This window comes from Rhinoderma darwinii, chromosome 1, assembly GCF_050947455.1.
Source record: "Rhinoderma darwinii isolate aRhiDar2 chromosome 1, aRhiDar2.hap1, whole genome shotgun sequence".
NCBI classification, from domain to species: Eukaryota; Metazoa; Chordata; class Amphibia; order Anura; family Rhinodermatidae; genus Rhinoderma; species Rhinoderma darwinii.
Window position 1 is genome coordinate 606,531,696 of NC_134687.1, and position 24,757 is coordinate 606,556,452.

At 44.1% G+C, this 24,757-nt stretch overlaps 1 protein-coding gene across 2 annotated transcripts in view; it reads left to right on the top strand.

The window, feature by feature from the left end:
* The first annotated feature begins 1,529 nt into the window (after positions 1-1,529).
* MAPK4 (mitogen-activated protein kinase 4) overlaps positions 1,530-24,757 on the top strand; it is a 93,020-nt gene continuing 69,792 nt past the window's right edge. For both annotated transcript variants that reach the window (XM_075840986.1, XM_075840987.1), the window contains exon 1: positions 1,530-1,715. Coding sequence is in view for 1 of the 2 variants with exons in the window: in XM_075840987.1 (XP_075697102.1) it covers positions 1,713-1,715 (3 nt within the window). In the remaining variant the exon portion in view is untranslated. The remainder of the gene's footprint in view (positions 1,716-24,757) is intronic.

Here is a 24,757-nt window from a genome sequence, read left to right on the forward strand (position 1 = left end):
TCTCTTCTGCGCAGGTCTCCTGGGGGTTGAACGAAGCGTCTATGAAAGGTGCTGATTGGCTGGGCAGGATGACTTTCCCTGTCACTCAGCGCCTTTCATCGACGGAAGCGCAATGTCGCTTCACTGGTACAAAAGAGCTGAATAGCCGGGCACGGAACGTACCCGGCTATTCATTGCTTCTAATTGTACCTGTGTCCTATAGACACAGGTGCAATTATAGTGCAGGAGGATGTGGCACTGCCGCCCCCCTCTAAGTTGTGCCCGCGGCACATGCCCCGCCTGCCCCTTCTAGCTACACCCCTGCATAAGCTTGTATGAATGTAGGAGTGACCCTCATCCTTAAAGGGACCCTAGTTTTATTTTATTGCATTGTCCTTATTGTACCAGCATGTGGTGTGCCTAAAATGGGCACTGTAGTTTAAGATGCCACGTGTTGTGTGTGCTAACCTACTTTTCTCCCCAGGGATGCAGCTCTGGAGGAAGACATGTTTCTGTATAACAGATGTATGATCTATGTTATGTTTTCTTTGCTATATTATTTGTACTGTGACATGTTGTAACTTGTACTGGTACACAGGCAATGATGGGGGCTACTGTAGCTTTAATATATTTGGCACAAGCAAAAATGGCCCGGACGCCATGTTAGTTAGGGTGTTTGCTGCACCACAACTGCGGTGAGGACGTTACCAGTGTGGTGCTTAGCGTACAAAGGACGACTGTTCCTGCCTAGTGGGGTTCATTGCAGAGGCTATGGCCCAAAGAGGAAGAAGTGCCGCTGGAGTGACTATGGAGATCCCGGCCATTAGAGCATGGTGACAGCTGTATAACACAGCCAGCACCCACAAATTATGGCGCATGCACAGCTCCGGTGCCCACACCATCACTATGACGTAAATTTACGGCATTTAGCGGGAACTGAATAGTTTCCTTTAAGTAAATGTATGTCATAGGGCAGGAAGGGAAAAAAGGGGTACTCCTAACTTTTCTGGCATATCCACAGGATATACATATGGCATTTGGTACAGATTTTGATGCAGATTTTTCAGCCAAACCAGAAGTGGATCCAGCAGGAAGGAGAAGTATAAGTTCTTCTTTTATATTTCCCATTGCTATTGAATCCGCTTACAAATTTAGCTTAAAAATCTGCAACAAATTGCAATGTGTGAACATAGCCATAAAGAGTAGAAATTGTATGGTAATATGGTAGACACATAATAGTAATCAAAATAATAATCACAATATCAAGAATAATAATGGTTATAATAAAATAAATTATCGCTAACAACAATAATTCTCCTTTATTACTAATATAAATACAATATAGATTTTAAGAAAATGTAACACAACAAAGCCCATGTTGGTAGTATTGACAGCACCTGCCCAGCAGCCATGAAGTGCCCCCTCCCCTCCCTTCTCCAGGTGACTCCACAGCAGGTGGCACAGAGCAGGTGCCCGCCCAGTGATTGACAGCGTGCTGTGATGTCACTCCACCAGAACACCCCCTAGTGGACGTCTCTGGTATGGCACAGGCAGGGAGGCTGTGTGTCCTGAGAGAGCAATGAGCAGCTGATCAGATGCACACATAGGACCTGGCAGCAGGATCAGGGCAGGGAGAAGGGACCCGGGATGCATTGTATGGCTGCTGCTGCTGCTTAAAGAACAAAGCATGGAAGAAGAGGAGGGAGCAGCCTGGAGCTGCCACCATCAGCACAATGGTAAGTGCTTTGTAAGGATGCTCTGCAGCCATTCACTGCCCTCCAGTGCAATCATCTGCTGATACACAAAAAAGATTAGACACAACAGGATCATCTGCAGTTACTGTATTGAGTGAGTGTTCTGTATCTATAGGGATATTCAAGTGCCTCTTTATACATAAGATTATTTACCTGCATTAACCCTTTACTAGAAAGACCTGCCACATGACATACATTGCACTAGTGTATATATGGTATATAATAATATATTACTTCTTAGATTACAGAAAATATTAAACTGTTCATTGGGTGTTTGTGGTTATAATAAAAGTGCCGTATCCTTTATACTGCTTTATATTCTATGCTGTATACACTATGTGCACTGTATGGCATGCAAAGTCTTGTGGAACTGCAAGTCTCAGGTTGCCGTTGGCTGACCGGGCATGATGAGAGTTGTAGTTATACAGGATAAGAGATGATCTATATATTACGTGTTATCCAGGACAATATTGTATCCCGCTCTTTTTGATAATAGTCTCCCAGTTCATTCGCAGAATTGTCACTAGTTGTGAGTCAGTTATAATTTGGTCTGTCGTTGCGTTGAATCACCATAAGTATCGTGTGCGTGTTTTTATTTTTTTCTTATGATAAGACGGTTACAATTAATTTATAAACATATGGGTGTTGGAAGCTACGGGGCTATATTGTATACGCGAGTGGTCCCCAATTACGGCTCTCCAGCTGCTTCAGAACTATGACTCCCAGCATGCCCTGACTGCCAGTAGGATCCATAGGTTAGAGACCAACCAACATTGCGTAGTATGGAGATATTACATACTATGCAGGTGTTTTATGCAGGTATTTTGCTTGCTAGCTTCTGGCTTTCGTCCAGCCATTTAGCGTTGTATAGCAGGGGTGTTTATTTGCTGATTAAAATGCATGTACAGTGAAACTCCTTTAATCTGGTAATCCAGAAAGTTCAATAATCCGGCTCCCTTTTCCCCCACCACAGTGATACAATATAATATGGAATTTCAAAAGCCTGAGGGTTCTCTCACTTTGCAAGTGAGTTTAAGGGTGCATTGACACGTGGCGTACTTGCATTGTATTTGTAAACATACGCTGCGGAAAACTTTACAACGCTTGGGGAAAAAGTTTTCGGCTACGCCAGAACAAGAGAAATCTGTCTGAGTTGCGGAATATTTTTCACATAGGCATACGTTGTCGTTTTCCAGAGCGTATTTTTACGCTGCGGAAATACAATGCAAATTCGCCGCGTGTGAGCGGCCCCCTAATTATCCAGATAGCACTCGGCTGTTTCTGTCAGTGCCATAGGCCTTGGATGGAGTGGCAGGGCGTATGCGCGACCAGTGCTCCACTTAAACTCCTCCTAGCCGCAATCATGTGGCTTGGGGGAATAGGGGTCCCAGCAGTTGGACCCCCACTGACCTAACATTTATCACCTCTCCAGTGGAGAGGTGATAACCGCTTGTGGTTAGAATATCCCAGTGTAGGGGATCCCCAAGTTAATATAAACAATGTAAGGGCGGTTTCTGACGAGCCTAATACAGCACATTTTTCTGCCTATATCACAACTGCAAATCCCGGCCCAACCACAGGTCTAATGACCCTTGTTTTTGCCCAATATTCAGTTTGTTTACATGGGTGCTAATCAAGATCGATTAGCCATGTCTGCCCTGTATGTACAGGATACATCCATAGAAAGATCTGTATGTTTCCCATCCATAGAGAGCAGACATGAGCAATCGATTCTAGAACAAGTGAAAAAAAAAAGGAAAAGCCTGGTGTCCCCAAAACCAAGTTCTCAGAGACGTAATCTTGGCAGAAATATTTTGATGTCTCTTGTACGTAGTTGCAGTCTTTGAAATAAGGACCTTACCAAGGGAAAAATGTGAGGAGTTAGGGGCCAAAAGTTATCTCTTCCTTTATAAATAAGGGGGTACACATAATTTTTCAGGACTGCTTGCAATTCAAATTCAAAGTGAATCTCTACCCTTAAACATCTTTCTTTTTAAACTGTGCTAATTATTGTCTTAACATATCTTTATAGCGGTAGGAGATTCGTCGTTCTGATATAAAGCTCCAAATACCCTCCAAAGAGAGCGTTCTGACTTCCTGCAACCACCACTAGTGGGAGCTTAGGAGCTTACTGCATACTGCTTTATTATGGAGTTCAACGGAGAAACAGTACGCAGTACACTATTATGCTCCCTCTAGTGGTGACTACAGGTAGCTAGAATTTTATCATGTAACTCTATGGGGGGGATTTAAGAACTTTTCTCGTTTTATGGCATCTAAAAGTAGCAAATGGCTCAAAAGTTGCAAAAATGTAGACATTTGAGCTCTCGCTAATTTATGTAAAAGTGGGCGGAGTTTAACATAAGGCTCAGGGTAGGGCGTTGCACCAGAACAAAATTTGCTCCGACCTTTTTTAAAGATATATTATGAAATGAATAAGCACAGACTGTTGCACCTAAAAATAACATGGCGATAAAAGGTGGATATTCTATTTAAATTAAAGTTTAGGGGCAACTTTTTGTTGTCTTTGTACTGCATTGGGTTCTGGCTGCAAACACCTATTTTTTTTTTTTAATGATATATTTTTTCCATATATAGTTATTTTTTCTCATCTGTGAGAAATGTATTTGTGACTGTCAGCCTTCCTGGGCTGCTGTTAATAGAAATGTCATTTTCTGATATAGCTGTGAACACAGCAATTGATTGTGTATGTGACCCAGAGAGACAGGCGCAACATCTGCAGGGCAATTATCTCTCACCCATTCATAGAAAAGGATAAGATTGGACGTAAAATAAAGAATAGCATATGGACCCAGTGGAACCTAAATAGGCTCCTACATGACCCCAGTCGGATGCCAGATACACACTAGAGGGGTCTTCAGGGGGCTGTGGCAGTTTGCTCAGAAGAGTATATATTGTGGCCTACATTATTTTCTGCAGTTTGGTCCCAAGGGGCTATGTTATGTTTCATTCAAATGGAGCGTGTCCACGGACAAGGAATGGGCGCATAGGGTTCTTGTAGTGATTATGGGTGATGCTGGGGGCTTAAAACTTTGTGATAACGCTTTAATAATGCATGAAAAGGTGAGATCTATCTATCTATCTATCTATCTATCTATCTATCTATCTATCTATCTATCTATCTATCTATCTATCTATCTATCTATCTATCTATCTATCTATCAAGCTGTTTGTTGAGGTCTTCACAGTGTGGACCTGCTTTAGCTTTCGCTGTGGCATTGAGGAAACCTTGTGATCACCAGTTTAGGTAGCAGGCACATGATGATGTTAGTTTTTGTAGGAGTAAAGTCACCCGAGTAATGGATGTTTCCTCGCCCCTCAGCAGAATACATTATGATGTCAGTTGCTCGTACACAGAAATAGGTTTCTATCTCTGCGGCAAACCTTTCTGATTTGCGATTACTCACAGATAGCACGATAATGAAATAGTCTTAGAGTGAAATAAAAATATTTTATAGTTATCCAATGCAAAATGGCCACAGATAACCCACATTTGCCGTCATTGTTCAGGTTTGCATTGCTTTAGGGCCCCAGACTTTGGATTCCCATAGTGTAGTGCCTTAGTCCCAGTTCGGTGTCCGGTGGTCATATCACATGAAATTCCGATCCCTGCACCACTCTCTATGTTGGATGCCAGAAAAATAACAAAAGGAGTGGCTGTCATTTGACAGCCTCTTTCCTGTGCAATTAAAAGGAGTGCTGCGTGAGATGTTCTGGTCATAGGAATGTGATTCAATTTAAGGCACACTACTGTACCTTGCCTGTTGTGAAAAATATTTTTTTCTATAGGGGGCAGTATTTTAGTATTTAGTTCTAGTATAAATATTCTACCTAGGCTGTTAGGCCAATGGCTTGGACAGGAGCAGGACACAATCACATTTTTGAGACAGAAATGTGCTCACAGCAAGTGTCGCTCCCTTTTTCCCCACTCTTATACAAAGAGCATTATTCAGCAGGGGGCGATACTGAGCTTGCTCGAACCTTTGTTCTTTATTAAAATAAATATGGGGTTCATAGATTGTTGTAAAAAACCTACTGATGACTGAAATTAGGCTTTTGAAGTAAAAGTGCTCTATGGGCATGGGACAACATCTACATAGAGCTTGTATGTTCTCCTGTGTTTTTGTGGGTTTGCTCCGGGTTCCCTAAATCCTCCGACACTTGAAAAACATACTGATAGAATAAATGTTTTCTTATGAATCTGAGTTTAGAGTGCTTGTGAGATTAGATTGTGAGCTCCTGGGGAAAGGGACAGATTTGGTTGCCTTCTCTGTACAGTACTACAAAATATGTTAGCACTCTAAAAATAATACTTTCAGTTTTGGGAAGTGTCAAATTGGTAAATTGCCCAGGACCCTCAGGACTTGAGCTCAAGGCAAAACCTGTGAGTGGCTCATATAAACCTCAACTGCGCTGGACCACCAGGGACTCTATCGTTAAAGGGAAACGGTCAGGAGTCTTGAGCCCTAAAAACTGCTGACAGCGCTATATAGAGGATGGGTAGAGTAGTGTTAGTTCCATGACCAAAAATGTTACATTAATGTCCCTGTGGCTGCGCCGTAAATTGCAATTTTCCCCCGGAGGTGGCCCCTTGATGTTCAAGTGTTCCAGACTCTCCTCACTGAATGCTGCCAGTCCCACACATCTGCTCTGAATGACAGCTCCAGCGATCTTCTGATTGAACGCAGGGGTCGTCACTCAGAGCAGAGAGTGGCACTCGTGACAGCTGCGCCAGGGCCATAAAATGTCGATTTCTCGTTCATGGAACTTACACTACTCTCCCCCTCCTCTATATAGCGCTGTTAGCAGTTTTTAGGGCTCTAAACTGCTGACAGATTCCTGTCTTACTACCCTAGACCACCAGGGGCTTTACAATTAATAATATTACTGTCCTAGGCCACCAGGGGCATTACAATGAATTCTTTTACTGCCCTAGACCACCAGGGGTTTCACAATTAATTATCTTACTTCCCTAGACCATCAGGGGCTTTACAATTAATTCTCTTACTACACTTGGACGACCAGGGGTATTACAATGAATTTTTTTTATTGCACTAGCCCACCAGGGTCTTCACAGTTATTTATCTTACTGCCCTTGACCACTATGGGTTTTACAAGTATTTCTCTACTGCCCTAAACCACCAGAGGCTAATTATATTACTGCCCTAGACCACCAGGGGCTTTACAATTATTATTTTACTGCCCTAGACCACCAGGGGCTTTACAATTAATTATATTACTGTACTAGACCACCAGGGGCTTTACATTACAATGAATTATTTTGCTGTCGTAGACCACCAGTGACTTTATCATTAAACACATCACTAGTTAGGCAATGTATGGCAGTATTATTTGGGCACTGAATGGCAGTATTGTGTGGGCATTGTATGGAAGTATTAATTGGCATTGTATGGCAGTTTACCCACTTTTTATAAAATTGTCCCTGTAGTCATATATTTACTAGCTTGAAATAAATATACTGTGTACAAACATATCCATTACCCATCTGTATTACCTTCCTGTGCCTCCTACGTATATTTATCTTCATCTGGCCGTTGGATCTTCTTGAGGAATGGCACATCTGCTTTTTTGCGCTTGACGCACGACTAATTGACAGCGAATTTGCCCTTTTTTTTTTAGACCTGGAATCAAAGGCTCTTCAGTGTCCCTGTAGTGGTTATCAAAGGACACCGTGTGATTTTCACGCAGCCTCAACACCATTTAATGAACAGTTTTGAAAATCACAAAGATGAGATTTGTTGCTAAGAGATTTAATTACTACTTGCAAGGAAATACAAGGCTGCGGACTCACCTTCATGTTGATTTATTTAACATGTTTACTAGACGCCTTTCCAGTTCAAGGTCTGCTCTTATAGGGGTTGGGCGAGGAGACATTTCATGTACATTATAAAGGAGTTTTATTATACACACCCGAAGCATATATTTCTTTAAAACCTACCTCTGCTTGCTAATCATTGGCTTCCCCAAGCCCCCCTCTTTAGACTCAAGCAGCACATAATATACAACTATTCTTGCACCTTTTCCTTCTTATCTTGCATAGTTTAAATTGGAAAAATTCGACGTGATTTTCCCATGCTTTGAGTGACATAAACAAGTCTGTGCGGCATGGGGAGGTAGTCTGATGTACAGCAGATAGAACTTCTGGTAACCACATAAGTAAATGTAAGGCTGGGTTCATGCTGTGCATTTTTGTTGCGTTTTTAACATGCATTTTTTTTTGCTTTGATTGATGAACTCCCATTGAGTTACATGGGATGCTATCTGCCGAAACCCCAAAAAAACGCATTCTAAAAATGCAGCAAAAATGTACAGTGTAAAACCAACTTTACTGCAGGTACTTAGAGGGTGGTCCCAATTGTCCAATTAGACTCATTCCCATATCTACGGCAGTATTCTGCAATCTGTGGCTCTCCAACTGTTGCAAAACTACAACTGCACAGATTGATGATGCCTCACTAGGTTCAGATAATGATAATAATTCATACTGGCCTACCGTTAAGAATCACCATGAGAGAGACTTGAGATGCACCCCTCCTGAGAATATTTTTCTATGAAACCCAGCCCGTAAGTACCAGCGACGGCAGACTGCCCCTTATGATCCTTGTCATCTCAGTGCCCTAAAAATTTTTATTTCTGCAGAAAGCCCCAATAAATAGTGCCAGCAGATTGACACCCATAAACAATAAAGTCAGTAAAATACCCGACGTAAACGGCGGCAGCAGATGGCCCCCCAATAAACTTAAGTGCCAAGAGAGTGTTCCACATTAAAAATATCAGCACAGTACCCCCTCACAGTGTCAGAATATTGCTTCCCTTTACAGATGGAAAATCCTGGCTGCTTTCAGCCTCCACTAGGGGGAGCTCCCTACATACATATTTATATAGTCAATGGAAGCAATATGAAGACATACGCAGCTGGCTCCTCTTAGTGGCAACGGCAGCCTTTTACAGGAGGCTCGTTCTGCCGGTAGTCTGGCAGATCTACCTTATTTATGGAGACTCCCGAACATGTATTAGGTAAAATGAAACGAATTCAGGTGAGTGGGGAAGCAGCATCAACACCAAGATGGTTTCATATGGTTACATGGGGACATTGTAAAATTTGTTTGTGGTAAAGTTGTATTTGCACGCACCATTTTTTATATATTTTTTGCAACAAAATGACTGCAAATAGCGCAGCAGTTATGCAAAATCTGTGACGGTTTTACCGCACTTTTGTGAAACTGCGGAGGGTTTATGCCATGATTTTACACAAATACCCCTTTATAGTATTCTGTACATCATATGGTCATTTTATATGCTGGACTGTTGTTATTACATGACATGATGACATGCTGCTACCAACAGATGTCATGTTAAACGCCAGCTTTTCTGTCCTGAGAGTTTAAAGGGGAATTCCACTTTCCACAAATAAATGTTCTTTCCTTTTGTATAGTAGACAGTTATACCATTTTCCAATATATTTTCTGTATTAATGCCTCACGGTTTTCAAGATCTTTGCTTATTGATATTCAGTAGGAAAATTCATTGTTTCCTTCCATTGGATACAATTGAGGTCATGTGATGGACACACAGGTGCAGGGCTCGTTACATGACACGGCTCTGATACACCTACTGTAACGAGCCGTGCACCTGTGTGTCCATCACATGACCATGGACAGACACATTAAGGGTTATAAATACTTAAAGGGGTACTCCAGTTTCGGTAAATAAATACTATTCTTTGCATAATGATAAGTTCTTTTCCAATATACTTCTATATCAATTCCTTGTGGTTTTCAAGATCTCTGCTTGCTGACATTAATGATTTACTCCCAGGGGATAAAAATCTTTCCATGTGATGGCCACGCATGGTTTATAGTAAGGCTGCGTTCACATCTACGTCGTTATTTCTGGTTTCCTGTTCCGTCATAGGTACAGAAAAACGAAAAATAACGGCAGCGCCGGATCTGTCAAATGATGGGCTACCAAAGGAAACCATTGACTTTAAAGGCTCGTGTCGGGATTCCATCATTTTACCAGGCAAAAAGCGCTGCATGCTGCGCTATTTTGTCTGGGATTTTTGGCAGAATCTGCGAAGGAGGCTCCAACGCAGATGTGAACACAGCCTAAGTAGTAAGATATATCGCTATTTATTTCCGGTACACAGGAGATGTTACCTTTTGCATATCTGTGCCCGGTAGGATTTATGACAGTCTATCTCTGTGTTCCCATGTAGGCGAGATATTGGGGTCCCTTATTATGTTAGTGACGGTGATGTATATGGGACTTATGTCCCCACACAGTATATATTATATGTAGCTTCTCACCCGCGGTTTTCTCGTATAGTTATCCTTCAGTTCTGCCCAGTGATAGCTGTCTTCTCTGCACGCTACGCTACAAGCTTCGCTGCGATTGGCTGATGACTACTGATTTATTGTCTCCAGCTGAGCCAGTCTTGGCTTCTTTAGTATCGCCCCACTTTTTAATATTTATTGCTTTTCCCTAAATTCCCTTGTCGGTTTTTCCTCCCGTGTTCCATCTGTGTCCCGCACGTTCCCCTGTTCACGTATTCCTGTGTGCGTCTTATGTCACAGCCAGCAGCTGTCGTGTTGTGAAACTTGCTCCTGAGCAGATACAATGGCTTCTGTGCACGCTCCTGGGACGTGAGAGGACATATTACTATTTTTACTAATGCCGTTATATTTTGCAATTGATACCCTGGAGGCACCAGACTTAGAGATGTAGCAGAGTTGAATACGTCATTTAACACTTTTCAGGCTGCATCATGGTGCATTCTGAGAACTGAGCTAATATAATATATTAGGTTTACCTGCATTCCTATGTAAAGCCAGGAAAACATATCATGGCTTTCCGATCAGTGGTTATCAAATGACTCAAATCTGCTACATCTGATAAACTCAGGTCTTCTATATCTGATCATCTCAGCTATTCTGGTTCTGAAAAAAATCAGCTGAAAAAGTATCTGACAAACTTAAAGAGGGCACGTCAGCTCTCCTAACATGGCTGTTTGAGTAAATGCTTGTATTCCCCAAAAAATAACAATTCTGGAGCATCTTTGATTAGAACTCTACATTTTGCCGTTCCTCTGTTATGCCTCCTAGAAATTTATGAATAAATTGACAACTGGATGTTACTAGTTGGGGGTGTGTCTCTACGCAGGCTGATACTGTCCAATCAGTGCTGATATAGTGAGCCTGTGCAGGGACACACCCCTTTAAAAAAAGGGAACGGTAACACCCAGTTGTGAATTTATACATAAATTTCTAGGGGTAATAACAGAGGAATAGCACAATGCAGAATTCTAAGGAAGTATGTTCCAGAATTGTAATTGAATGGGAAATACAAGTATTTATTAAAATAGACATGTCAGGAAAGCCGACTGATCCTCTTTTAGACAGTCTTTTCTATGTCTGATAAACTCTGGTCTGCTATATCTGACAAACTCAACTCTCTTTTCATCTGACAAACTCAGGTCTGCTATATCTGACAAACTCAGCTCTGGTATGTTTGAAAAACTCAACTCTGCTGTATCTCACAAATACAGAATACAATATCTTACAAGCTTAGCTCCTTTGCATGCATCTGACAAACTCATTCAGTTTTTCATGTTCTCTGGGCTTTTGCTTTGTGTGGTACAGCATTAGAATTTTATTTGGTTTGATTATACCTGTGTTGGGTCATGAATAGTACACACAGATGTAGCAGAGTTGAATATATCGTTAAACAGTTTAGGGCTTTATGGTTTGTGCGTCATAATCACACACAGAGTTGAGATGATGTAGTAGATGTACCTGCAGTCCCATGTAAAACCACAAATAACACATCATGGTTTCCTAATGACTGGCATAAAATGACCAACCGAGCACTTCAACATGTAACAAGCTGATAAACTTAGCTCTGCTGCATCTGCACGAAGCCTTTGCTTTATGTCGCACAGCACTAGACGTCTATCTTGCCTGACTGTAATGTCATTGTAACGTCCTGCTGCTTAATGCCCGTTTCTGAGATGCAGTAATGACATTAGTGATGATGAATGTTTGGTCTTACCCATTACAAGACGATGCCCCCCCATGTGGCGTTATTTATAGATTCATTACATTTATACATGAATGTTTTACTTTCAAAAGGTATCCAAATTTGTGCCTAGGACCATGATGCATTCCTGCAAAAAATCAAGCTCCCCTCCCCTTTTTCTGATTGCCAGAAGGTAATTGACAGCCTCTCTGAGCATAAAAGAAATTGGTGCCCAGTACATTTGCCGTGTGCTCCAACCGTTTAGTGTATACAGCTTCTATGCAGACCTATGCGTCTCCATAATTACAGGCTACAAACAAACTCTATATAGTCTGATCCTGCAATCATGTGTTACTGAACTCCCTCTACCCCATTTTCTTAACCTAGGGGCGTGTAAACTCCCGTTTGCCACCTAGTCGTCATCCCATAGGATTTTTCGTTTTTTTCCCTTCCGAGGAGTGTTATCCAAGAGAAAAGCTCGTTGAGTGCGACTTATGCAGGACAAGTAATATTAAAAAAAATAAAAAATTCAGCGCAATTAACCGACCCCATCTTGCACATTTTGATTTTATCAATTATTTTTTCCAGGTTTAAATTGTATCTGCATCTTCAGGACGCAGATACAGTTGAATGCAATGGTAGAGAAGGAGACAGTAAGGTCCCTACTCTCATTCACTATTTATTGCCGTACGCGAGGCAGTGACGTCATCGCACTTGTCTACGCCGTGCCGCACAGACCAGAGGAGCAGAAGGACATTCTCGTCATTGGAACGGGGTTAGGTGAGTATGTATATTATTATTTATATCATGCTCTATTGGGGCTGTGTGGGGGCAGCTATGGAGCATTCTAATTTGAGGGGGCAGCTATGGAGTACTTTATACTGTGTGGAGGGAAGCTATGGGGGCAGTTATGGAAGCATCTTACTGTGTGGAGGCAGCTATGGGAGCATTATACTGTGTGGAGGGCAACTATGGGGGACATTATACTGTGTGAGAACAGCTATAGGGGCATTATACTGTGTGGAGGGCAACTATGGGGGACATTATACTGTGTGAGAACAGCTATAGGGGCATTATACTGTGTGGAGGGCAACTATGGGGGACATTATACTGTGTGAGAACAGCTATAGGGGCATTATACTGTGTGGAAGTCAGTTATGGGGGCATTATTCTATGTAGAGGCAGCTCTGAGGGCATTATACTGTGTGGAGGGTACTTATGGGGGTCATTATACTGTGTGGAGGGCAGTTATTGGGGGCATTATACTGGGTGGAGGGCAGTTATGGGGGGATTATACTGTGGAGGGAAGTTATGGGTGGTATTATACTGTGTGGAGGACAGTTACGGGGGCATTTTACTGTGTTGTGGCAGCTATGGGGGGCATTATACGGTGTGGGGCAGTTATGGGGGCTTTTTTTTTACTGTGTGTAGGGCAGCTATAGGGGCATTATATGGTGTGGAGGGCAGTTATAGGGGCATTACACTGTGTGGAGGGCAGTTATAGGGGTATTATAATGTGTGGGGGCAGCTATGGGGGCATTATGTGTGGGGGCAGTGTCGGGGTATATTATATACAGTAGTATACAGCAGGCTCAGGGGATAAATATTAATTCAATGTTGCAGGCTGCAAATAGGCAGCGTGTTATGCAAAAGGGGTATGGCCTAAATAATCGTTCATTAATCGTAATAGAGGTTATATGTTCAATTAATCGAGATTTTGATTTAGATCACAATCGCCCAGCCCTAGTTCTTGCTGTATAAATTATCACCACCAGCTTCAAAGAAAGCATCTGAGTCATTTAAGACAGACTGGTTGTTATGTTTACACTACCTAACAACTAAAGGCTTTTGTATAGGGGGGCCAGGCAGAGATTCCCTAGCTAACCAGTCTGTCTCAGATCACTCAGGTCTTCTGTTAAAAACTCAGCTGGCACTACGGACCAAAGGGCAAGGAAGGTCTTGACAGTACTCAGGCCAGGCTTATCTTTATCTCATGATGGGACTTGGCTTAGCCCAATGGCACATAATACATCTACAACTGTGCTCCACCTAGGCTTGGCCTAAGACCTTAGACGCACAATAGATCCATAATACAGCACCTGTAGCCAAGAATACGCCAATATAGTACCTCCATATACCGTATTCTGGAGATATTCTAATATGTGTGTCATGCCCATGGCTGCGGGCCGTCAGGTTCACTCACCTCCTAATGCTCGCAGCCATGAAACTGTGAGCGCTGGTCCCCATCTCCTCCTCAGGAGACTCCAGCGCTCACTTCGGCTTCTCCCGGCCGGGTCCCGTAGGGTGCGCACGCACGCTCGTGCCCGCTCTTAAAGGGCCAGCACCCACACCTGAAATTAATACTAAATTATCCCATGAGAACCCTGGACTATAAGAAGGGCCCAGCCCCTTCCTGCAATGCCTGACCGTTGTTGTCATACCCAAAGTTTGTCTAAGCAAATGGTCTCCTAGTGTTTTCCAGTTCCCAGTGTTCCCTGTACCTGTGTCCTGTATCCCGTGCTATCCTGGTTAAGTGCCGTGCTGAGCTGAAGTCGTGCTGTGCTGTATACCACGCCTGTCCTGCTACACCACGCCTGACGTCTGCCTGCTGTCTTGTCCCAGCCGAGCCTGTCTCACTACTGACCAAGTTGCCACAGGTACACTATACGAACTATAGACTGTGACCTGCGTCCTGTTGGCCAGCTGTGGCCCAGTGGGTCCACGTACCCAACGGAACAGTGTGTCTCGTCAATAGGTTCATAATAAAGACCAGTAGGGACTTTGTGTGGCGTTACACAAGGTCTTTGCAGGCGTCATTGGTGTTTGCTTGATCCCTTATACCCAATTTGTCCTAAGCATCAAGAATAGCCCATCTTCTCAGTAGTATATCCTAGAAATTGTCATCCCTGAAGAGGCAAAGATGGCAATAACGTCTCCCTGCCGTGATATATAAGTATACAAGTCATTAAAAAACAACACACAAGCTTCATTTATAGGAACCTTTCATGTCCATTCAGTATAAGGGGTTAAAATCTCTCTAGATAACGCATCTCGTCAAGTTTGGTGACATAGGTAGCACGAGATGTCACCTGACCCCTTGTACCTGTGTCAGCAGCTTCTTGGTACACGTAACTGAGATAGCTGCTAACAGGGAGCACTGTCACAGGAAGAGATGAAAATGTGATATGCAAAGTGTGAGTCGGTATAGTCATCCTGCTGCTGTCTGGATGATGTATTTGCTCAGATGATTGTCGGCTGCTTAGCAGACATACTGTAATGGCAGGAAGGAGGTGAAGGGAACAAGTGAGCCCTAATCTACCCACCGCCCTGTCCCTGCCTACTTGCAATGACCCGCCCTAGGCGACGGGGTACAACTTGGCGGCGGTCCCTACGCTGTCTAAGTGCAAGGGAGTACAACAGGGAACACGCAAGGGAATACAGTAGCCCACGGAACGCCGCGAGGAAACGGAGCGGTGAATGAGCCAGTCAGGATCAGGAAGTAGTGGAGTATACAAACGGGAGCACGGAGCAGAAGCAAGCCAGGGGCAGAGCAACGCAGGATAAACGGAACTGCAGCAAGGCAGAAGCACGGCAGAAGCAGGCTGGAGCAAGGCAGCAGTGGGGCCAAGAATCCAAGAAGAATAACACTCAAGGAGGAAGAGAAAACGGCAGGTATAAATGGACAGGGGGCGGAGCTAACTCTGACTGACCAGGCCGCGATAGGCTCTCCCACTCCTGAGCCTGCCACCCTGATTGATGGGAGCAGGTGTCAGTCTCAGAGGTCTGGCCTCAGGTGTCGACTGATTAATCCTGGGAGTATACCCAGACGTAGTGCCTGGCAGATCCTTTACAGTACTCCACCTTTTATGAGGGGCCACCGGACCCTTACTAAGAGGACCCGGTTTAGTGGGGAAGAGAAGGTGGAACCTCCTGATCAATACCCCAGCGTGAACATCTCGAGCAGGTACCCAAGTCCTCTCCTCCGGCCCGTATCCTCTCCAATGGACCAGGTACTGGAGGGAGCCCTGGATCATCCTACTGTCCACAATCTTGGCCACCTCGAATTCCACCCCCTCAGGGGTGAGAACGGGAACAGGAGGTTTCCTCGAGGGGGACCAGGACGGGGAGCAGCGTTTCAGGAGGGAGGCATGGAAGACGTCGTGTATGCGAAAGGATGGGGGCAGCTCCAGATGGAAGGATACAGGGTTGAGGACTTCAATGACCTTATAAGGTCCAATAAATCGGGGAGCAAACTTCCTGGACGGGACCTTAAGGCGCAAGTTCCTCGACGACAACCACACCAGATCCCCGACGACAAACCGGGGGTTAGCAGAACGTCTACAATCAGCCTGAATCTTTTGTACGCTCTGGGACGCCTCAAGGTTCTTCTGAACCTGGGCCCAGACTGTGCACAGTTCCCGATGAACGTCCTCTACCTCGGGATTATTGGAACAACCAGGGGAAACGGAGGAGAACCTAGGATTAAACCCGAAATTACAGAAAAACGGGGAGACCCCTGACGAGTTACTGACCCGGTTATTCAGGGAAAATTCGGCGGGGGAAGGAATGAGACCCAATCAAATTGACAGTCAGAAATGAAACACATTAAATATTGTTCCAGGGATTGGTTAGTCCTTTCCGTTTGGCCATTAGTTTCGGGATGGAAGGCGGAGGAGAAGGATAGATCAATCTCCAACTTTTTACAAAAAGCTCTCCAGAATAAGGAAACAAATTGTACCCCTCTGTCCGAAACGATATTGACTGGGGCCCCATGGAGACGCAGAATGTGTTTCACAAACAAAGAAGCTAACGTCTTGGCGTTAGGTAGTTTCTTAAGGGGCACAAAGTGGCACATCTTGCTGAAGCGGTCTACTACCACCCACACCACCGACTTGCCCTGAGATGGAGGCAAATCGGTGATAAAATCCATGGAGATATGGGTCCAAGGTCTCTGGGGAATGGGCAAGGAACGTAGTAAGCCCGCAGGTCGGGACCTAGGGGTCTTGGACCTAGCACAGACCTCACAAGCGGCGACGTAAGCCCTAACGTCTTTAGGCAACCCAGGCCACCAATAGTTTCTGGTAATGAGGAGTTTGGTACCCAAGATGCCAGGATGACCAGATAGAGCGGAGTCATGGTTTTCCCTGAGTACCCTTAGCCGGTATTGCAGGGGGACAAACAGTTTGTCCCCAGGGAGGTTCCCGGGAGCTGAACCTTGATTAGCCGCGATGTCAGAGGCTAAGTCAGAATCAGTGGCAGAAACAATTATACCAGGGGGTAAAATACAAGCAGGATCCTTCTCAGAAGGAGGATTAGCCATGAAACTACGTGACAGTGCATCAGCCTTAATATTTTTGGACCCAGCCCTATAGGTAACCAAGAAATTAAATCTGGTAAAGAATAGTGCCCAACGAGCTTGTCTAGGATTAAGCCTCCGGGCAGATTCTAGGAAAACCAGATTCTTGTGGTCAGTAAGGACCGTTACCTGGTGTCTGGCCCCCTCCAAGAAGTGACGCCACTCTTCAAAAGCCCATTTAATGGCTAAAAGTTCGCGGTTGCCAATATCATAGTTACACTCCGTGGGCGAAAACTTCCTAGAGAAGTAAGCACAGGGGCGGAGATGGGTGAGGGAGCTGGTACCCTGGGACAAGACGGCCCCCACTCCCACCTCGGAAGCGTCAACCTCCACAATAAATGGCTCCTCTTGGTTGGGCTGAATCAGCACGGGGGCCGAGATAAAGCACTTCTTGAGGGTCTCAAAGGCCTGGACGGCCTCAGGGGGCCAATGGAGGACGTCAGCACCCTTGCGGGTAAGGTCCGTATGAGGCTTAGCGACGACCGAGAAGTTGGCAATAAATCTCCTGTAATAGTTAGCGAACCCCAAAAAACACTGTAGCGCCTTCAGGGAGGCAGGTTGGACCCATTCCGCCACAGCCTGAACCTTGGCAGGGTCCATGCGGAATTCATGAGGAGTGAGGATTTGACCTAAAAATGGTATCTCCGGTACCCCAAACACACATTTTTCGGTCTTCGCAAACAGATTATTTTCCCGAAGGACCTGGAGGACCTTCCTGACATGCTCCACGTGCGAGGACCAGTCCTTGAAAAACACCAGTATGTCATCAAGGTACACAAGAAAATTACCCAGGTAATCTCTCAGAATTTCATTAATAAAATTCTGGAAGACGGCAGGGGCATTACACAACCCAAAGGGCATGACTAGGTATTCGAAATGACCTTCGGGCGTGTTGAACTCAGTTTTCCACTCATCCCCCTCTTTGATGCGGATAAGGTTATATGCCCCCCGTAGATCGAACTTAGAGAACCATTGGGCCCCCTGAACCTGATTAAAAAGATCCGGAATCAAAGGAAGGGGATACTGGTTCCTTACTGTGACCTTATTCAAGTTCCGATAATCAATGCACGGCCTAAGACCACCATCCTTCTTCCCCACGAAGAAGAAGCCAGCACCTACAGGAGAAGTCGAGGGGCGAATGAAACCCTTGGCCAGGCATTCTTGGATATACTCCCTCATAGCTTTACGTTCAGGACATGAAAGATTAAATATCCTCCCCTTAGGAAGCTTAGCACCAGGTACCAAATCGATGGCGCAATCGTAATCTCTATGAGGGGGCAACACCTCGGAGGCCTCCTTAGAAAACACATCAGCGAAGTCCTGAACAAACTCCGGAAGCGTGTTTACCTCCTCCCGGGGAGAAATAGAGTTAACCGAAAGACATGACATCAGGCAATCACTACCCCATTTGGTGAGATCCCCAGTATTCCAATCAAACGTGGGATTATGCAGCTGCAACCAGGGAAGACCTAATACCAGATCGGACGATAATCCCTGCATCACCAGTACAGAGCACTGCTCCAAATGCATGGAGCCAACACGGAGTTCAAAAACAGGAGTATGCTGAGTAAAATAACCATTAGCAAGGGGAGTTGAGTCGATACCTACTACAGGGATAGGATAAGGTAAATCAATAAAAGGCATTTTTAGAGACATAGCAAATTCCACAGACATGATATTAGCAGATGAGCCCGAATCCACGAAGGCACTGCCAGTGGCAGACCGGCCAGCAAACGAGACCTGAAAGGGAAGCAAAATTTTATTGCGTTTAGTATTAACGGGAAATACCTGTGCGCCCAAGTGACCTCCCCGATGATCACTTAGGCGCGGAAGTTTTCCGGCTGCTTATTCTTGCGCCTGGGACAGGTGTTCAGTAGATGCTTGTCGTCCCCACAATAGAAGCAGAGACCATTCTTCCTGCGAAACTCTCTACGTTGTCGAGGGGACATGGAGGCCCCGAGTTGCATAGGTACCTCCGAGTCCTCCGTGGAAGAGTGAGGAGACGGGACCTCGGGGGGAATCGCAGGGCAGTCAGAGGGGAAAACATTGAAACGTTCAAGCTGACGTTCCCTGAGACGTCGGTCAAGTCGTACTGCTAGGGCCATAACCTGGTCTAGGGAGTCAGAAGAGGGGTAGCTAACCAGCAGATCCTTCACGGCGTCAGATAATCCTAACCTAAACTGGCACTTTAGGGCCGGGTCGTTCCACCGAGAAGCTACGCACCACTTTCTAAAATCAGAACAGTATTCCTCAACAGGTCTCCTACCCTGACGTAAGGTCACCAGCTGACTCTCGGCTAAGGCAGTCCTGTCAGTCTCGTCGTAAATGAGTCCGAGGGCAGAGAAAAAACGATCAACAGAGGAAAGTTCAGGGGCGTCAGGAGCCAAGGAGAAGGCCCACTCTTGGGGCCCTTCCTGGAGTCGGGATATAATGATACCCACCCGCTGGTTCTCGGAACCTGAGGAGTGGGGTTTTAGGCGGAAATACAGTCTGCAACTCTCCCGGAAGGAGAGAAACGTCTTACGGTCCCCTGAGAACCGGTCAGGTAACTTGAGGTTGGGTTCTAAAGGTGAGGTGAGGGGTACTACAAAGGCAGCGTCAGACTGATTGACCCTCTGAGCCAGGGCCTGGACCTGTAGGGAGAGGCCCTGCAACTGCTGGGTCAGGGTCTCAAGGGGGTCCATGATAGCGTCAGCGTAGGAGAAATGGTAGACTACGTGAGGGCTTGTTATTATGTAATGGCAGGAAGGAGGTGAAGGGAACAAGTGAGCCCTAATCTACCCACCGCCCTGTCCCTGCCTACTTGCAACGACCCGCCCTAGGCGACGGGGTACAACTTGGCGGCGGTCCCTACGCTGTCTAAGTGCAAGGGAGTACAACAGGGAACACGCAAGGGAATACAGTAGCCCACGGAACGCCGCGAGGAAACGGAACAGTGAATGAGCCAGTCAGGATCAGGAAGTAGTGGATTATACAAACGGGAGCACGGAGCAGAAGCAAGCCAGGGGGCAGAGCAACGCAGGATAAACGGAACTGCAGCAAGGCAGAAGCACGGCAGAAGCAGGCTGGAGCAAGGCAGCAGTGGGGCCAGGAATCCAAGAAGAATAACAAGCAAGGAGGAAGAGAAAACGGCAGGTATAAATGGACAGGGGGCGGAGCTAACTCTGACTGACCAGGCCGCGATAGGCTCTCCCACTCCTGAGCCTGCCACCCTGATTGGTGGGAGCAGGTGTCAGTCTCAGAGGTCTGGCCTCAGGTGTCGACTGATTAATCCTGGGAGTATACCCAGACGTAGTGCCTGGCAGATCCTTTACACATACAATGCATTTTGCAGCAGAAGTATGGACTTTCTGTGCTTAAGGCATCATTTACACGAGCGTAATATACGCGCGTGCTTTTCACGCGTGTCGTACGCACCTATATTAGGCTATGGGGCAGTGCAGACAGTGCGTGAATTTTGCGCAGCGTGAGTCCGCTGCGTAAAACTCACGACATGTTCTATATTTCGCCGTTTTTCGTGCTTCACGCACCCATTGAAGTCAATGGGTGCGTGAAAACCACGCAGGTCGCACGGAAGCACTTCCGTGCGAACTGCGTGAATCGCGCAACAGCTGTCAAACTCTGAATGTAAACAGAAAAGCACCACGTGCTTTTCTGTTTACAAACATCCAAATGGAGTGTCATAATGATGGCGGCTGCGCGAAAATTACGCAGCCGCACATCATACACTGATGACACACGCAGCTGTTAAGTGCATTTTGCGCACGCAAAATGCCGCGTTTTTTGCGTGCGCAAGACGCACACGCTCGTGTAAATCAGGCCTTAAGGGGAGATTAATGCTAAATCATGTGATCGGATCCCACTACTTCTAAATTTTGTAGGGCACCCAAACCCCTTTATGGTAATAGGAGCAGAAGAAGGAAAAACCAAAGCTGCCGGATCCGATGCATAACAGAATCCAACGGCGCTTGATGGAACCCATTGACTTCGTGTTTCCGTCACAGTGTTCGTCGGTTTGCCGGACAAAATATTGAGTCATTCTGTGCTATTTTGTCTGGCAGAAACAATGGAATCTGCGACGGAGACTCGTGTGTACGAAGCCTTATAAAGACAATCTATTTCAAGGTGAACTGTGTAATACTTCATTTCCTGTGTGGTGGTGCTGCGTGAAAATGATCTTAGGAACCTCAGAGAAACCCCTAACAAAATTTCCCCAGGGAACCCCTACAAGTACCCCATCCTTACAAACCCCGAGTACCTCATAAATGTTACAGCTCCTGCTGTTTTCTAAGGAATCTCTAACTAGGTTCCAAGAAACCCCAGGGAACTCTGGTTTGGAATTATTGCGCTATACTTGGTGATGTTTGATGTCGTGCATAAGTCTTTGGGGGAAGGGTTCAGACTACCACTTACCCAATGTGCCATTTACTAGTGCTGATAGTGTAATTAATGAGCAAATAACATATTAGAGCGGAATTTGAACTATTCATACCCTCATATTTTATTGATTTCCCCCCCTCCCAGATGCACTTGAACATTGCCAGCGGAAATGTAAAAAGTTTTAACAATTAACCGTTTTTGAACCAGTGTTGCTAATCAGAATGTTAATCAGAATAATACAGGCAGAAATGATAACTTTAAGGAGGCTGTAAACACAAAAGCTCTCACCCTCAAAAAACCAATTCATGCAAGTAATATATATGGAGACTACTAGCCATGTGAATATAGTCTGTAAATGAAGCAGCTCGTTCTGTCTCTCCCCCAGCAGGAAGTCTCAGCACAATCTCTATCACACTCATAATGGGACATTTATATCATGCTTTATATTTCCTTCCATGTATTGCAGTCCTCTGTATTTATCTAGGGATTGGTTTTTGGACTAACATTTCTCTAAAGCAACTGCCCAGTGATAAGCTAATCACTGTAGGTCCAGCTGTTAAAACTCCTAGCGATGAGCTGTTATTGTCGAAGAAGTTGAGGGCGACCATGTAATATATGGTTGCAGTGAGTATGTAACAGCAGGAGCTTCTATTTGCAGAAACTCTCTACTATGATTATATATTCGAATTAGGTCCATATAGGACAACCCCTTTAAGTACAGTTTGATCAGGATGTAGTTCTTGAGCTTGGTTATTTGTCCCCTTGCTTTGTATTGTGCCTACATGACTGGTAGGTACCGCCAAATAAATTTCCAAATTGACGGAAATTAAGACATTAAATTTATTCAGACAAAGATCAGAACGTTTACCTCTCATACAGTTATTGTGTTTCCCCATGAGGGTCAGCAGAACATATCTGTCTTTCAGAACATCACGACTTTCTCTGTCAATTAATAAAAATCAATTATAGGAAACCAAGAGTCAGAAATGAATTTTGTCATGTTAATAATAGTCAGGGTTCATGTTCAGAAAGTACCTAGTAAAAAGTAAACATTTCTGTCACATGGTTTAAAAAAAAAAAAAAAAAAATGGATCTGGGAAAACTGGGTGAAAACCAACCTGACCGCCATTACTGTTCCAACAGGGTCTCTTAGTGAGTGTTCACACACTGAAATCTGTCTAGTTATACTAGTTACCGTAACTAGTTCACTCTACCATTTACTAAGCTGGTTTTTAGACTTTCTCTAAAGAAAGTGCAATTGGGTAGGGCTCCTAAACGAGTACTGAGACCTCTTCATGTGAAGAATCAATACAAATCTCAACACATGGACTGGCACAAATTTCATCTTCAGATACTTGATATAACAGAAGTCGGATATAAAAATTCTACACCTATAGGGGCATTATTATAGTAGTTATATTCTTGTACATAGGAGGCAGTATTATAGTAGTTATATTCTTGTACATAGGGAGCAGTATTAAAGTAGTTATATTCTTGTACATAGGGGGCAGTATTATAGTAGTTATATTCTTGTACATAGGGGTAGTATTATAGTAGTTATATTATTGTACATAGGGGGAAGTATTATAGTAGTTATATTCTTGTACATAGGAGGTAGTATTATAGAAGTTATATTCTTGTATATAGGAGCAGTATTATAGTAGTTATATTCTTGTACATAGGAGGCAGTATTATAGTAGTTATATTCTTGTACATAGGAGGCAGTATTATAGTAGTTATATTCTTGTACATAGGGGACAGTATTATAGTAATTATATTCTTGTACATAGCGGGAGTATTATAGTAGTTATATTCTTGTACATAGGGGGAGTATTATAGTAGTTATAGTCTTGTACATAGGGGGAGCATTATGGTAGTTATATTCTTGTACACAGGAGGCAGTATTCTAGTAGTTATATTCTTGTACGTAGGGGGAGTATTATAGTAGTTATATTCTTGTACATAGGGACAGTATTATAGTAGTTATATTCTTGTACATAGGAGCAGTATTGTAGTAGTTATATTCTTGTACATAGGAGGCAGTATTATAGTAGTTATATTCTTGTATATAGTAGCAGTATTATAGTAGTTATATTCTTGTATATAGGGACAGTATTATAGTAGTTATATTGTTGTACATAGGGAGCAGTATTATAGTAGTTATATTCCTGTACATAGGGACAGTATTATAGTAGTTACAAGGTTCGGATAGCACTAGGTAATGGTGTGGGTGCATGAGTAGGGGCCCAACCCGATCCAGTAAAGAAACAAAGTACTATGCACACCAATATGGAATTTTTTATCCAGGTAATTCATTTATTTATTTGTAGCCAGTGACAGTGCGTGCGACGTTTCGGTCAAAACCTTGACCTTCCTCAGGCTGGCGCTGTAAGATTGGCGCCTCACACAGCGGTTACCCGCCAATCTTACAGCGCCAGCCACGCAGGACCAGTATTGACTTAAGTGCCTGAGGAAGGTCAAGGTTTTGACCGAAACGTCGCACGCACTGTCACTGGCTACAAATAAATAAATGAATTACCTGGATAAAAAATTCCATATTGGTGTGCATAGCAGTATTATAGTAGTTATATTCTTGTACATAGGAGACAGTATTATAGAAGTTATATTCTTGTACGGAGGGGCAGTATTACAGTAGTTATATTCTTGTACATAGGAGGCAGTATTATAGTAGTTATATTGTTTTACATAGGAATCAGTATTATAGTAGTTATATTCTTGTACATAGGGGGCAGTATTATAGTAGTTATATTCTTGTACATAGGAGTCAGTATTATAATAGTTATATTCTTTTACATAGGAATCAGTATTATAGTAGTTATATTCTTGTACATAGGGGGCAGTATTATAGTAGTTATATTCTTGTACATAGGAGCAGTATTATAGTGGTTATATTCTTGTACATAGGAGTCAGTATTATAGTAGTTATATTCTTTTACATAGGAATCAGTATTATAGTAGTTATATTCTTGTACATAGGGGGCAGTATTATAGTAGTTATATTCTTTTACATAGGGACGGCCGGGTAAGTGTGAATTTCTTTTACTTTTACTAGGGAAAGGGCTGTCCTTCTCTCTATCCTGCACTGATAGAGAGAAGGGGCTGCCGGTTAGTGCAGTGCAATTTTGCAGCGAAAACGTGCACTGATAGAGAGAAGGGAAGCACTCTTCACCTGAATACGCAACGGCTAATCCGCATCAATTTAATGCAC